General features: G+C 40.7%; 1 protein-coding gene across 4 annotated transcripts in view; it reads right to left on the reverse strand.

The window, feature by feature from the left end:
- LGI1 (leucine rich glioma inactivated 1) overlaps positions 1-13,054 on the reverse strand; it is a 46,189-nt gene extending 33,135 nt beyond the window's left edge. For 3 of the 4 annotated variants that reach the window (XM_010589107.3, XM_003409227.4, XM_023546915.2), the window contains exons 1-2: positions 12,840-13,054; positions 12,381-12,452 (exon numbers count right to left, since the gene is read on the reverse strand). In XM_010589107.3, the coding sequence (XP_010587409.1) occupies positions 12,381-12,452; positions 12,840-13,054 (287 nt within the window). The remainder of the gene's footprint in view (positions 1-12,380; positions 12,453-12,839) is intronic. The other variant, XM_010589106.2, reaches the window with a different exon arrangement.
- Positions 13,055-14,318: the final 1,264 nt, after the last annotated feature.

The following is a 14,318-nucleotide window of genomic DNA, read 5'->3' on the forward strand; positions in this document are numbered from 1 at the left end:
AACTTATTGAGTTTAGTGCTCAATTCACATATTTTTATTCTTTTAGATTTAAAATGAAAGTATTTAGAAATATGAATTTATCTCTGTGTAAAGCATCTAATAAGTTTCTATAAGTAAGTCTTTTAAATTATTTTTTAGTGAATCTATAATTGCATATGTGATTTCAACAGGTATTTAGAATGTTGTCAACTGCCATCAAGTCAGCCCCCCCGACTGATGGTGACCCCATATATTACAGAGGAGAACTGCTCCATAAGATTTTCTTGGGTGTGATCTTTACAGAAGTAGTTTGCCAGGCGTTTCTTCCATGAAGCTGCTACGTAGGTGTGAACTGTCAACCTTTAGGTTAGCAGCCGATCACAAACTGCTTGCACCACCCAAGCTGCTGTATTTAGAATGTATTCTAGAAATTACCAGTTGACAACAGATTTTTTTAAATTTCAGAATTTTATTATTACTATTGCATTGGGATCAGAGGATGTGACCTCTAACATGACTGCTAACCCCATGCTCCAGTGCCTACTTCCAGCTGCCATATCTAACCCCTATATAGGGGTGGGTCACATCTCTTCATAAGCAACAAATCAGCACCAAGGCCATAAGATTGTTAAAGGTTCTCAGTTGGACTGAAAAGCTAAGACCACCAGAATTTAATTCAAAGAGGGCAGAAAAGTTGGAGACAGGATTAGCATAAAACTCAGAGTTCTGGCAGAGCCTGGGGTCAGCAAAGAGACATGAGGAAGAAGCAGAGGATCGAAGAATGAGGATCTGGCCGCACTAGAAGGGAGTCGAGGTGAAGGCTATCCGAAGTCCAGCCAAGAAGCCAGAGACAGGGCAGGCACAGAGTAGAAGGACTGGAAAGGCCCATGTGTTGATGCAAAGGCTGGTGGGCCACTGGAGCAGTTTCCAGCCCCGGCTACTTGGGTGCCAGGGAAGGAGCACACTGAAGAAGAAATCTTAAAAAAAGGAGACTTAATAAACAGCCTGGGTCTTAATTCCTTCATGGCCATAAATCTTCCATGTCTTGAGCATGTCTCTTCTCTCTATGTTGTAAAATGAGGGAGCTAGACTACATAGTAACTGAGGCCCCTTCCAGCTCTAACGTGTACATGAGTCCATACTTGGAGCAGACTTCATTCACGGAAGAGTAGGCATGGGCCCTGGATAAGGGAGGAGAATGGCGGGGAGGCTGGTATGCAGATGGCTGAATGTGGGGGTGGGGGTAGGGGGTGAGCCCCACCTGAGAAGATCTCCCCTTGTCTCAAACCAGACTGCTCATCTCGTCATATGCCAGGGCCCCCTGGCTTTAATGGCACTTGCTTCTTCAGACTCACCTGTGACTTCTTGATTGCCAGAGTTGTCATAGACCCATGAGTGACTTGAATCTTGTCTTGCAGCCCAGAAGCAGGTTCTCTTGATTATAGAGTGGAGATGATTTAGGGAGTCCTCCCATACAACCCCCACTTGGGAAAGACAACTCTGGATGGAGAAGAACGGTTTCTAACAGCAATTCTAATAGTCCTGGCTTTTCAGTCCAATTAGGAACCTCCTAAAAATCTTATGGCCTAGTAGAGAGATCTCTGACAGCAAGCACCTGGTTGTCACTTAGAGTCTGCATTGACTGGACACAGAATAGAGAATCTGGTTTCTAGGCTTGTAGCTGCCACTTATGTATGTGCTGTATTAAGTAGGTGAATCTGTTTCATCATCTGTTAAAATAGGAATTATAAAAACAAAAAGACTTCTTGGATGATCCTAAAAATCATATGAAATAATGTATATGACCATGTCTCCAGTGCTTCCACAAAGGGCATAGACATAAAATGTCACAGCTGGAAAAGCTCTTGGGATGTAGTAAAGGACCTTAATTTTACTGCTAAGGAAATTGAGGTCCAGTGAGGTTGTTACCTGGCCAAGGAAACTTTCATGGGTATTGCCTAGGTTAATTAGCAGCCGTGGGTAGTGTGTGCAAATACAAGTGTGCACATTTCCAGGCATATGTGTGTCTGTGTGTTTCTATATATATATGTAAATGGAAGAGCACAATACATACAAGTTACAGCTGTTGGAAGAATTGGGGCACAGTTGGAGGAGGTCGCCAACTTGATTAGTGCTGGCTTTGCTTAAATGATTCAGACCCTCTGGTTGTTGCTAATATTCTCCTTTATCCAAAAGAATAAGGCCAGTTGAATGATAATTAACAATAGGCTGATGATTCACTTTAGTTAAACGCACACATTCTAAGCATATGTGCCACAGGAATAATTTACATTTGAATATTTAAAAATACGCTCTTAAAATACGAAAGCCTTAAAACAGGCAGCATCACATAGAAGCAGATTATTTGACCGTTGTTTTTGAGTCTCATCACTGAAAAACATTTTCAGTATAATTCAGCTGATCCTTAAGTAAACCACCATCTCTTTGATCTGGATAGACTGAGAATAGCCTTAATTTGGCTCCCTATAAATCTGAGACTGGGGTAGGGGTAATTCAGGGAGATGTGTAGTACAATTCTTTCATTTTACAGTAGAGGAAGCTGGGGCCAGCACAGGTTAAGTGACTTGACCAAGGTCACATCTTTTGTCAGTGGCAGAACCAGGATTAGGATGTAGGTTTTAGGATTTTCAGAGTTTCCTTTGGGAATATTCTCAGCAGTGTGTGCACCAGCAAAGATTTGAGCATGGAACCACCTCTTTGATGCTAGTCCATTACCCCTCATCCCAAGACAGTCAAAACTTTTCCTTCTAGAAGCTGGCACAACTAGTCCACCAACTGACCTCTTTATGTTGTTTATAAATTAGGGTTGGTGTCTCCCTGGCCCTGCATCAACCAGGGAGAAGGGGCTTAATTTTTATCCAAAGCCCACGTTGTACCAGGCCTCATTTTTAGCAGCTTTCCGTCTATTAGCTTATTTTAATAACACTATGATGTGGGTTTTATTTTCTCTACATTAAAGACAAAGGAAACTGAGGTGAGAGAGGTAAAGTCATTTAAAGCTTATAAGTGCCTGGACTGGAAGTCCATGCTCAGGCATGGTCTTTCCACCAGGGCTAGTTCATGGCCACGGGAAAGGCCATGCTTCCTACCTTTAGTCACATCACATCTGCCCAGTCTCTGCTGCAAACCTAGAAGAGCCTCAGCCAGCATTGTCCAGAGTGTATTCCCTGGAACATAAGACCTTCAAGGAGTTGAAAGGTGTTACATGCATAAAGAAGGCAAATAAATTTGGGAAAAGTGGGTAAATGAAGTTAATGAGGTTTTTTAACTACTCAAGTCTTTTCTATCCTTAAACAAATTGAGACTCTTGAAAAGAAGAATTAAATATGCAGTTTCCCAAACTTCTTGGTAATGAAACCCTTTATGATTGAACTTCACATATAAATATTCCATGGCACTTACCCTGAGAAATGCTGATTCAGACATTTGGGAAATAGCTACAAGAGAATCCACTCCAAATAAAAACAATAAGAGTGCAAATTTAAGCTCAGGGGGCTTTTTCATGCTGAATGGGCTGCAAAGGATAATCTAAACCAGTTTCAGCCAGTTGCCATAAAGCCCGTTCCAAGTTCTGGTGACCCCATGTGTGTCAGAGTAGAACTGTGCTCTACAGGGCTTTCGATGGCTGAATTTTGGGAAGTAGATTGCCAGGCCTTTCTTTCAAGGAGCATCTGGGTAGACTTGAACCTCCTGCCTTTTATTTAGCAACAAAGCACGTTAATTATTTGCGTGACCCCGGAACTCCAAGTAATAATCTACTTTCCTCCAAAAGATGGAGCATTCACTGAGATGGAGCGAGCATCCATCCTCAGAGAAGGAGTGTGTTCCAAGCTGCTTGCCCAGTTGGTTGGCTGGTGGTGAAGCTTGACTCTCAGATAATCATTTACTGAACCCACACTAACAAGTCTGTCTCCAGTGGCTGCTTATTTGGGGCTGGATGGTTTAATATCTCCATCAAGATGGGCTGCTTCCTGCCTGCTTGAACTCTCCTACTAAGCCTTTTTAGAACAAGGTAAAGTATCAATAATTAATCTAATAAATAAAAAAAGAATATCAAAGGCACAGATTCCCCGAATATGTTCCACAGAACCAATATTCTATGGGTTATTAAGAAAAGTTAAGCAACATTAAATAATTTCAGATCCTTTTCTATGCCAAGGTGCATCGTGAATAACCAGCGGGGCTAGAACGTGCGGTGTTTCCCAAGTTTATCTGAGCACAGAAGCCTTTTCTTTCAGGTCAACCGTTCCACAGAACACGAGTTTAGAAAACACTGGTCTAAGGTGTAACCTTAAAGTAAATAAGGTTTTTTCTTTTTTTTTTTTAAAGCAAGGAGACCAGAGCTTCCACATACAAATGAGAGTTGGCTCCTAGGGCAACTGGATGCTCTTGCCAGCAATGCTCCCACTCTTTCAAAGGGCTTTTGAAACTCCTTCTCAGTAATTGTCTCAAGGAATCAGGACACATTCTCCTCAATATCCTCATTAATGGCAAAGCTTGACCCTTTGAGAGGGGGTTTGATTTTGGAAACAAAACTGTGCAAAGTCAAGCCTGAAGATTCACGTTCAGGAGGAAGTAGATATAAGTGGTTAAAAGTGAGGACTTGGGTTTAAACCCAGGCTCTGCAACTTATTAGGGATGTGACATTGAGGAGGTTACCTAACTCTTCTAGGACTCAGTGCTTCATCTGTAAAATGGAGATGATCATGCCTGTCTCACCGGGTTACTGTGAAGATGAAATGAAATGAGATATATAAAGTGCTTAGCATCATGGTAGGTAGTAAACAGATCGGTATCAGTCTAGGCAATACAAAGATGATGAATGTCCTTAACAAAACCTCGGCTGGTTTTACTGCATGGCTTGTAAGCTGGCAGTGAAGACGATTCTAAAAAGGAATCCAGAAATGTTTAGCTATAGAAGCACATTTGGGAAGAGTCTACAGCCTTCTACCAATAATTCTCTGCAAGCCAAGAGTTATTTGCACTTATACATTCTGGTCTGTTTATTTGTTTAAAAGGCTCCTTGCTTTCTTTTTTAAAGAAAATAATAATTAGATGCCATTTATTATTGAGTACTTACATATCAGACACTGAATTTTACATTAGCATTTTATTTACATTATTCTAACTAATCCTCACAAAAACAAACATTTTCCCAAGTCATCATAATTTTTTTTAATGCTCCTTGCTTTTTAATCACACTTTTCACAGGAAAACACTGGATGTCTTACCAACTAAATGGGTCCAGCAATTTCTCTCTAATCCTCGTCCCATGGGAGGGATACTGAAACATTGTTTTATCATCAGCTACCAAATAGAGAGGGCCTGGGTAGGGTCCTTTAGACCTGCTGGTTGGGAACTACATTATTATTTTAGTAATAGTTTTATAATAGCCAATTCTGTATTATGAGGCAATTTCAATTAATAATCCAAAATTGCTGATTTGTTAGAATTGATTTAAAAAAATTGCTCATTTATTTAACAAGATCTTTTTCTGTATCATATTAATTTAAAAATTTAATTGGAAAAGCAACCCTGTTTGCAAAATGGGATAGAATTTTTAAGCTAGAAAGAGACTGTTGATACAATTGAGTGTAAAAGTCTAGAAATGTCAGCCCGTGTTTTGTTTGGCCTTTATCTTGTTTTAACAATCTGCTTCCAGATTTCTGCCTTGAAAATTAGAAAATACCATCCATGTACTATATTCCCATCGCAATGATCAGTGGAAGCTGAGACATGGCTGTTAGACATGATTTTTCTGGTTTACTTCAGTCACCACCATTCCCTATTGTTTTATATCCAACTGCTTCTCTAATTTACCTTACCTCCCCACCCTCTATTGGCATTTGAGTTTCAGAACCATAATTTAATCTATCTTTGGTATTTTATGCATATAAAAGTTGAGGTGCAGGGACACTTTGTGACATATTGTCTGGACATTCTCCCCAGGGTTGCACAAACCATTAGTAGCAGAACTAGATCTCAAACCCACGTCACCTGACCTCTCGTTCAGGCCTTTTCCCATTCTAGCACAGAAACACTAATCTGAAGACTGGTCAATGTTAATTATTTAAAATAAAATCTGACATATTTTACAAAATGTGGTGCCAGTTATTTTTTTATGAGGAAGAGGTGAGAGGGTTATGATTTTTCCTTCTTTGTTTTTAGAAGCGTAAATAGTTGATGCTTCCCACGAGAAATATTTGAAGGAAAGATATTTTAGCAGGGGCTGATGGAGAACTATGTGCAGAACCACAGAATTTTAAAGCTGGGGTTGTAGGCAAACCCAACCTATACGCACAGACACTAATCTGATGTTAACGGTGCTTCACGTTAAAGTGCTTTTCAGATACTATAATAATAATAAAAAAAAAAAAGCTAATGTTTATTGAGAAACAGGAACTGTACCAAGCACTTTACATGAATTGTTTCATTTATTCCTCACGATAATCCTGTGCAGTAGGTACCGTGGTTATTCCCCATCTTGTGGATGGGACACCAAGGCTTGACTACACTTGCCCCAAATTACACAACGAAGCAGCAGAGTGAGGATTTGGACTTACGTTTATCTGACCACAAAGCCCAGGTTCTCTGCCACTCAATACACTGCCAACTCAGTGGCTGAGCCATCCTGATATAATAGCTGTCTTTGGATAGCCCCTGCAATCATTTTGTAACCCATGACAGCCACAGTATCAACAACCAGTGAGCACCGCCATCACTACCAATCAACTGAATATCATTTTGAACAAGACAAGAAAGCTTATCAAGATTACCTTACAATACATTCATTTACAGGCAAAATATGATTTACGTTTTTAGGAATCACCACCAGCTTGGAGCTGCCATATTCCCTTCAGGGCAGGGAGCGACAGCATCTCGCTTGTCTTTGGGTCCCTCATGGTGCCTAACACTGTGCCTGCTGCATGGCAGAACCCCAAAATGTATTGGCTGAAAGGGGAGGCTTTTGCTTTCATTTTGTAACTGCTTGCAACTATGCAATAAATAAGCACTTGTTTTAGCTAAACCAAAACCAAACCAAACCCATTGCCATTGAGTCGATTCCAGCTCATAGCAGCCCTATAGCAGATCTAAACAGGCAAAAAAAGAAATGATTATCTTCTAATTAATGAATTTTTTTCTTCTTAATAATGCTTAACTAACACTTCCCTTTGAATGTCCTGTCAGACTGGATAAAGGAGAATTTTACTCTTCATGGGAAAGCAACTAGCCAGCTTCCACAGGAAAACTAAGAACCTAGAAAGCCTAAATGTGATTGTTACATGTCAAAGACCTACATAAAATCAAGACAGGACAAAAGCGATTCAAGCAGGGGTCTAAGGAAAGGCTTTGGATGCTTTGCCTTTTAAGTTCTTTACACTGGAAATCCGTGTTGAAGGAAGTCTGAAGCCATATCTTCATGTGCAAATATATCTTCACACTTTTTGGTTCACACTTGATACTTCCTTCCCATATGTCCACATCCTTAGTCCATGTGAAGTCAGACGGGGATACTGAACACAAGGAAGAGTGTGAACATGAATAGGACTATGTACTGAGAGCCAAACAGGAGTCTTTAGGACAAAATTTCTGAAAATATGGATTGAATTTAAAAATACCTAGTAAACAAGCCTAGGTTTCCAATGCCTAGGCTCTTCTTAATGGTCCTCTATGAGCGATACGAGGCAGATACAGACACAGATAGCTCTAATAAGTGACAGACAACACTAGAGACATCAGTAAAGCCTACAGAGTCTGAGAAAACAGAGATCAGGGAATGAGGTATTTCCATCTGGTATGAATGGAGCTTGAGGGTCAATGTCAAGAGAGAGAACTCTGGACCAACAGGAAACAGTCAAAATCTATTAATATAAGCTGAGGTGTTTGAATTTTCTGTCTATAGGGAGCCATTAATGACTTCCAAGCTCAAGGGTGACATGATGTGTTTCAGGAAGGTAACACCAATGGAGATGGTAAGGATGGGACCTGAGCAGGGAAACCTGAACAGAAGCTCCTGGAGCAGCCTTTGAAAACAACGAACGCCTCAATTAGGGCAGTGGCCTGGGGTGAGGAGAAGGAAGCATACTCTCATACTGGTTGAGTGATGACTTGGCCAGTTGGAAGTGGGCAGTAAGGGAGAGGAGAGAGGTGATGCCTAGGTTTCTTGTTTGAATAATTGGGAGGAAGAAATATGCTTTTCAATGAAAACGTTTGTTGTACAGAGCTAGTTGTACAGTTACAACAATTAATTAATTAGCTAACTGATTAATTAAAATTAAGAATCAGATCTATGGGTCATTAGGCAAATTGTAGATAAAAAAAGCCTAGATGACTGACGTTTTTACTTTGGCCAGTTGTCAGATCGCACAAACCAAAGCATGCTAAACCCTAAAACCAGCTAATAATTCCTCTTAGCCAATAGGTCTGTTTTCAGTTGTCATTGAGGACTGCCAAACATTTCTTATGCTTGTAATATGAAGAAGAATAGAAAAAGGTAACACTCACTAAAAGGTAACATAGGCCATGGATATTTTTCCCTGGATAAGTAGTACAGGCCCAAATGATAAAGCCCTTAGTAAGGGTGGATTTAGTATTTCTCTTGTCCGTGCTATTTGTTTTTCCATTTGTTTTTCGTTTTTGGTTTATTATGGACTGTGCTCTTTTGTGTTGACTGTGGATTAATTAAAGAAAGAATACTACTCTTTTCCTTAGAAGGATCAATTCTGTCCATCCACACAAGGCAAAAATCGAATTGGCATAAACAGAAGTTTTTCTGGTCATATTGAATTCTTCTATATAACTTTTTAAATTTATTTTTAGCATGATGCTAAAACTAACCCTGGAATTCACTCCCTGCAAATAGAACTCTCTTAGGGGTTGGAGGGGTTTCATTCATGAACTGATGGCAATATGGATGCATTTTATCCCCTTAAATTAGAATTTTACTTCAGTTATGAGCCTGTATCACTGGGGATTTCAGTCTGGAGTTGAGAGGGAACAGGGCTGTAATATGTGAAAACACATTTCTCTAAGTTATGTTCACTAAAATACCACTCCCTATCCAATAAAAGCAAACTAGAATGAATAATTGTTTTCATTGGTTATGTTTCCACACTGGCCCTATGAATGAAACTGCATTTGCTTGGGAGAATTTTGTTTTTTGCTTAAAATCACAAGTGGGAATTTTAGTTTTTTTTAAAAATGTACGCTCTGATAAATGTTTATTAGACACATTTATTCTTTCTCTCCGTTCTACAGAGGGTGGGCTTTTGCTTTTCTTGTTCTCCAACACAAACTGCCAGCTGGCGCCCTAGCAGGGTCTTTTCCTCACACACCACATGGAACTTAGGGGGCCCTGTGCCTCTTTTCCTCGGTACCCCAGGCTGACATTTCAAAACATACTTCCCATCATGGCTTCTACACAGAGAATTACCAGAAGGTCTGAAAAACCACTGGAGACTGTAATTAAGAGATCAGATCGTTAGGGTGGATGATGGGAATGGGACAGTTCTTTTCCCTTTCTAATAACAGAGCAAAAATCCAACTGCCTTTGTCAACCAAGCAGAATTCATTCTAAGTTTATCTCGTCACAGGATATGACCGGCCAGTTTTTGGCAATCTATGGTCACAAATGCTGTTAGAATTCATTGCAAACTTCAAGCAATGGCTGGTATGGTCTGGATGACAAAAGTCATCCAAGGCCAAACCCAGGTCTGTTGGGCCTGCATGTTCCAATGGGGCTTGGTGGCCCACGTTTCCCTAGGCTATGAATCATGCGTTTCACCACTGTCATGATTCCAGGAGGAGTCTCTGGGTGGCACAAATGGTTAAACACTCGACTACTAACCAAAAGGTTGATGATGTGAACCCACCCAGAGGTGTCTGGAAAGCAGGGCCTGGCAATGTGCTTCCGAAAGGCGACAGCCTTGAAATCCCTATGAAGTGCAGTTCTACTCTGCACACATGCGGTTGCTATGAATCGGAATCGACTCAACAGCAACTGATTTTGTGAATGATCCTAGAGGACAAATGATTTTGTGAATGGTCCTAGGGGAGTTAACATTTGGAGCCTTATTTCCTCCTCAGTGAAAATGAGCTTAGTAGACCCTCTCCCGAGGACAGGGAGAAGCAGAGAACAATGGGCAGGAAGGATGAGGGCAACATCTTTAGGAAACAAGGTCCCGAAGGTTGAAGACAAACTTTGACCCCTTGACAATCTTGCATAAAGTTAGTTAGCCCTGGCACAAATCTACCATTTTGAGGTGAGCCAATGTGAGTTTATTGAGGGCGTACAGGGCAAGAATTACTTGTCCTTTTGTTATTTCTGAAATCTGAACTGCTTTTAGAAATAAGGGCTGGAATGTTCCATAGGAACTCAGAGCATGGGACACAGGGGCATGGCACACACTCGGTGTGGGCTATTTAAAAACCAGTCCTTTGGCTTCCCTCTGAGATGCTAAATGTGTGTAATCACATTACCCTGCAGCAGCCGGCAACTATTTCTATAACATTGTCTGGCATCTGTGCTTGCTGTGGTTGGGTCCAACCAAGAAAAACAAAGTGGAGATGTGTAACTGATTAACTGGGTCCATCCAGGCTTTCAGTGTCACCACTAATGTCCATCTAGTGTCGACAAAGGAATAGTTTGTGCCGATTGACACTTCTTTTTGAATTTTAAGGCCTGATTTATTTATCTAACCTGGGGGGAGAGTGGTGCTTTAGCACATCAAATGGGTGCTTTTTAAATCAGCCAGTTATTTATCTGACAAATGAACAGTATAAGCACAATTTATCACTTTTTCATACACAGCAAAATCTTATCCTATGGAAGGATCCCAGCATTAGAGGTTTGGCCCCTTTATGTACTAAAAAGTCTATCATTTCTGAATTTGCTTAATGAGCTAACACTTCCCCTAACCACTCCATGAGCCATTAATCAAATAGATAAATCCCTTAGGAATATTCTACTCAATTGTTAATCACTCAAAGACATTAGCCAGTGGAAGGACATCAGCCAACATTATTACATAATGTCAAAAAATACCTGATCAGGTTTGTGAATTCAATGAAATAGTTGAACCAGTTTTCGTATTTCATATAAACCAAACAATAAATTGTGTGATTTTTAGGTTTTTAGAGTTATCTAAATTTTTAAAACCCTACCATTTACGAAATGTGTAGTCATTTGGCATACCCTTGCCCTGACACACCATATGCCAAGTGTTTTATCTACTTAAATCTTATTCAGCTCTGATAACAACCCTCCAAAATATGTATTATTACCTCCATTTTACAGGTGAGAAGACTGAGGCTCAAAGAGATTTAGTCATTTGCACAAGATTACATTTCTGGTTTCTAGGGAGTGAGTAGTGGGGTGAGATTTAAATGTCGATGTCAAATCTATGATGTATGCATATGTATACAGAACCTCAGTCAAAATGGTCAATTAAAATAAGAAAACAAAACAAAAAACAAACAAAAATCTTGGGTCCTGGGCCATACAGTGAAGATACCCAAAATTCAATGGATTAACTAAATTGTCCATTTCCCACCTGGAGCCGTGTAGCTACAACCCAAGTGTGTTGCCTGACCCCAAGTACCCAGAGACCTCTTGGCCCCACGTGGTACTGCCCTAAGACCTAGAAGTCCAATTGCCAAACATTACACACCGGAACAAATTATACACGTTACATTATGCCTGTGGAGAGATCTGATTTCTTAGTCAAATATTATCTTTTTGAATATTTTCAGGCACAGACTTAAATATGTGGTTCCCTGGTGGCCAACTCAAAACATATAGCAAAGACTAATCCTTTGCACTATGCTATATTAATATTTTCTTTCCCTCCTTGTAAGGGGACTAGTTATAAATTAGATGTGATTAGAAAACAGTCTTTTGAGAATTAATATTTTAAGGAATTACCTAGAAAGAACCAGGTTTTTTTCCCCACATGGTAAATCATATAGAGTAGCAGCATGCCCCAGATTCCCAAGAGACAACATCTTGAGCACATATGTTATGCTGGGTTCTGTATTGACTAATTCAAAAACTCTAAGGCAAAAGAACCAAAGTTCCCAAGTCAAAAATGAAACTAAAATAGTAGAATGGAATTGGGATCATTGTTGCCACATTCCAACAACTTCAGAAATAGCCATTAAAGCATATAACATTACAGGTTAGCTCATTTACCGTGGCAAGAATCAACCTGTACCGTTGATTTCGAGTCGCAAACAAACCCATCCACCTTTGACTTTCCTGATATTCTTTTTCTTTTCAAAATACAATCACATTTGACCAAATTCAGATTGAGATCATTTACTAGAGGGCTTATTCAAATATATGCTATATTATAAATAGTCATGATATAAATATTTCTCACAAGAGCTGCAGCGATGGTGTGAATAAAAAACTCCCTTCTGAGATTTCAGTAAAACCAGATCTCACAAAGGATCTGAAAGAAAACAAAACAAAACAAACATACACACAAAGAGACATACACACACACAGAACAAACCTTATGTTAATCTGGTTTAGCGTAACAGTCACGATTTTGACACTATTTTATGAAGTACGATACTGTCGCTTTTAGATGAAGTAAGAGAGATGAATCTGCTACAGGTTTCTCAAAATAATGTTTGGGGGGGCAGAAATCTAAGCATGTGCAGTAGCAGCTAACAAAAATAAAAAATTTTAAATGCAGCAAAAGGTTAGCACTGTCAGATGGCCAAGCATGCAAGAGGAATCTCCATGCCCTTCTACCAATACATACAAAGCCCAAAATACACTGGCTTGAATTGTTAAATCGTAAATTAGATACCAAAATGCTTACGGGCCTTACAATGAGATAACATCAGGAGGAACGGTGCGTGGGATGGATCTGGCATTCTCACATAAAGCATTATCTTTGGTACAAGTACACACGGCAGGGCATTTTGGCTTCGTTGGTTTCTTCCCCTCAGTCAGCAAAAGCGCAGATAAGAGACATAGGAAATAAGCAATTCTTTTCAGGGGGACGCAGGCATTTCCCATCCTTTGGCTTCTCTCTGCTTCCATGCAGTCGACAAAATATCCCCAAACATGAACAGGGCTTCGGGAATTCAGATGGTGATCGTCTTGCTCTAGACCAGCTCACATAGGAGTCCACCCTTTTCCTTGGCCTCTGTATCTCTGCTTTTCAAAACAGGGACCTGCAGCTGATTCGTGAGCTGCTACTCGCTCCAGCAATGCACTGCTCCGGGGAAGAGACCTGTGAGGTGCTGCGATCTGGGAGCGATCCAACTGCTGGAGGAGAGAGCCGACTTGCATCACCAGGAAAACACTGAGCACAGACCAGCCTTCGAAGGCAAAGTGAAGTGATGTAACAGAAAATAAACAGCTTTCTGCTTTCACCGGGAGGCCCTTTAATTGTTACCAAAAATAGGACGGCATTATGTCTTATAAGTGGGTGGGTGGGTGGGTTGAAGCAGTCTTCTTGTATTGGAGCTCGGCAATCTCAGAAACCTCTGGGAATTGGCTTTTCATGTAGCAAACAACCGAGTAAGAAAAACTAGCTTGGGAGCCAGCCCTGGCTGGAAAAATGAAGTTAAATCAAACTGTCTGTAGCATTCGGCTCAAACCTTGCCTTTTCTTGCTGAGTCCACCTGACTGATGCCATTGGTGAAAGACAAATAAGAACATACGGAGAATGTGACTTTCAGGGAATGAATGTAAGTGAATACTTTTCTGACACTCGTCACCTCTGATGAATTATGGATTTTCATAATTCCTCCCCCCAACACACACAGACACACATGTGTAATCCATGCCCCTCTTCCATGATGAGGGAAGGAAACAGAAACCTTGATCGCCTCTGTACATAACCCACTGGCTTGTTTCTCTGCACTTCCACATACATCCCTTCCTCCCTGGTAGAGCTAGCAGCCTGGAAGGAACTCCCTGCCAGCAGGAGGCAGCCAACTTCCTCTGAGCGTGAAACGACCTGACTCAGCCCAGGAGGCTGTGATGGGGTGGGCAAAACACTGCATTAAGAACCCAGAGACCTGGCTTTGAGACCCAGTTCTGCCATAAACTTGCTGAGGATGTCCCTGGATCTATTTCCCGTCTGTAAAATGGGGATGCCACTACAGAAGTTCCATCATTATTATGAAAATTGTAACCAAAACCAGTTACCATTGAGATGATTCCAACTCATGGTGATCCCATGTGCACCAGAGTAGAACTGTGTGTGCTCCATAGGGTTTTCAATGACTGGCTTTTCGGGAGTAGATTGCCAGGCTTTTCTTCCAAGGTGCTCTGGGTGGACTCAAACCTCCAACCT

The sequence above is a fragment of the Loxodonta africana genome, chromosome 16 (assembly GCF_030014295.1).
Source record: "Loxodonta africana isolate mLoxAfr1 chromosome 16, mLoxAfr1.hap2, whole genome shotgun sequence".
NCBI lineage: Eukaryota > Metazoa > Chordata > Mammalia > Proboscidea > Elephantidae > Loxodonta > Loxodonta africana.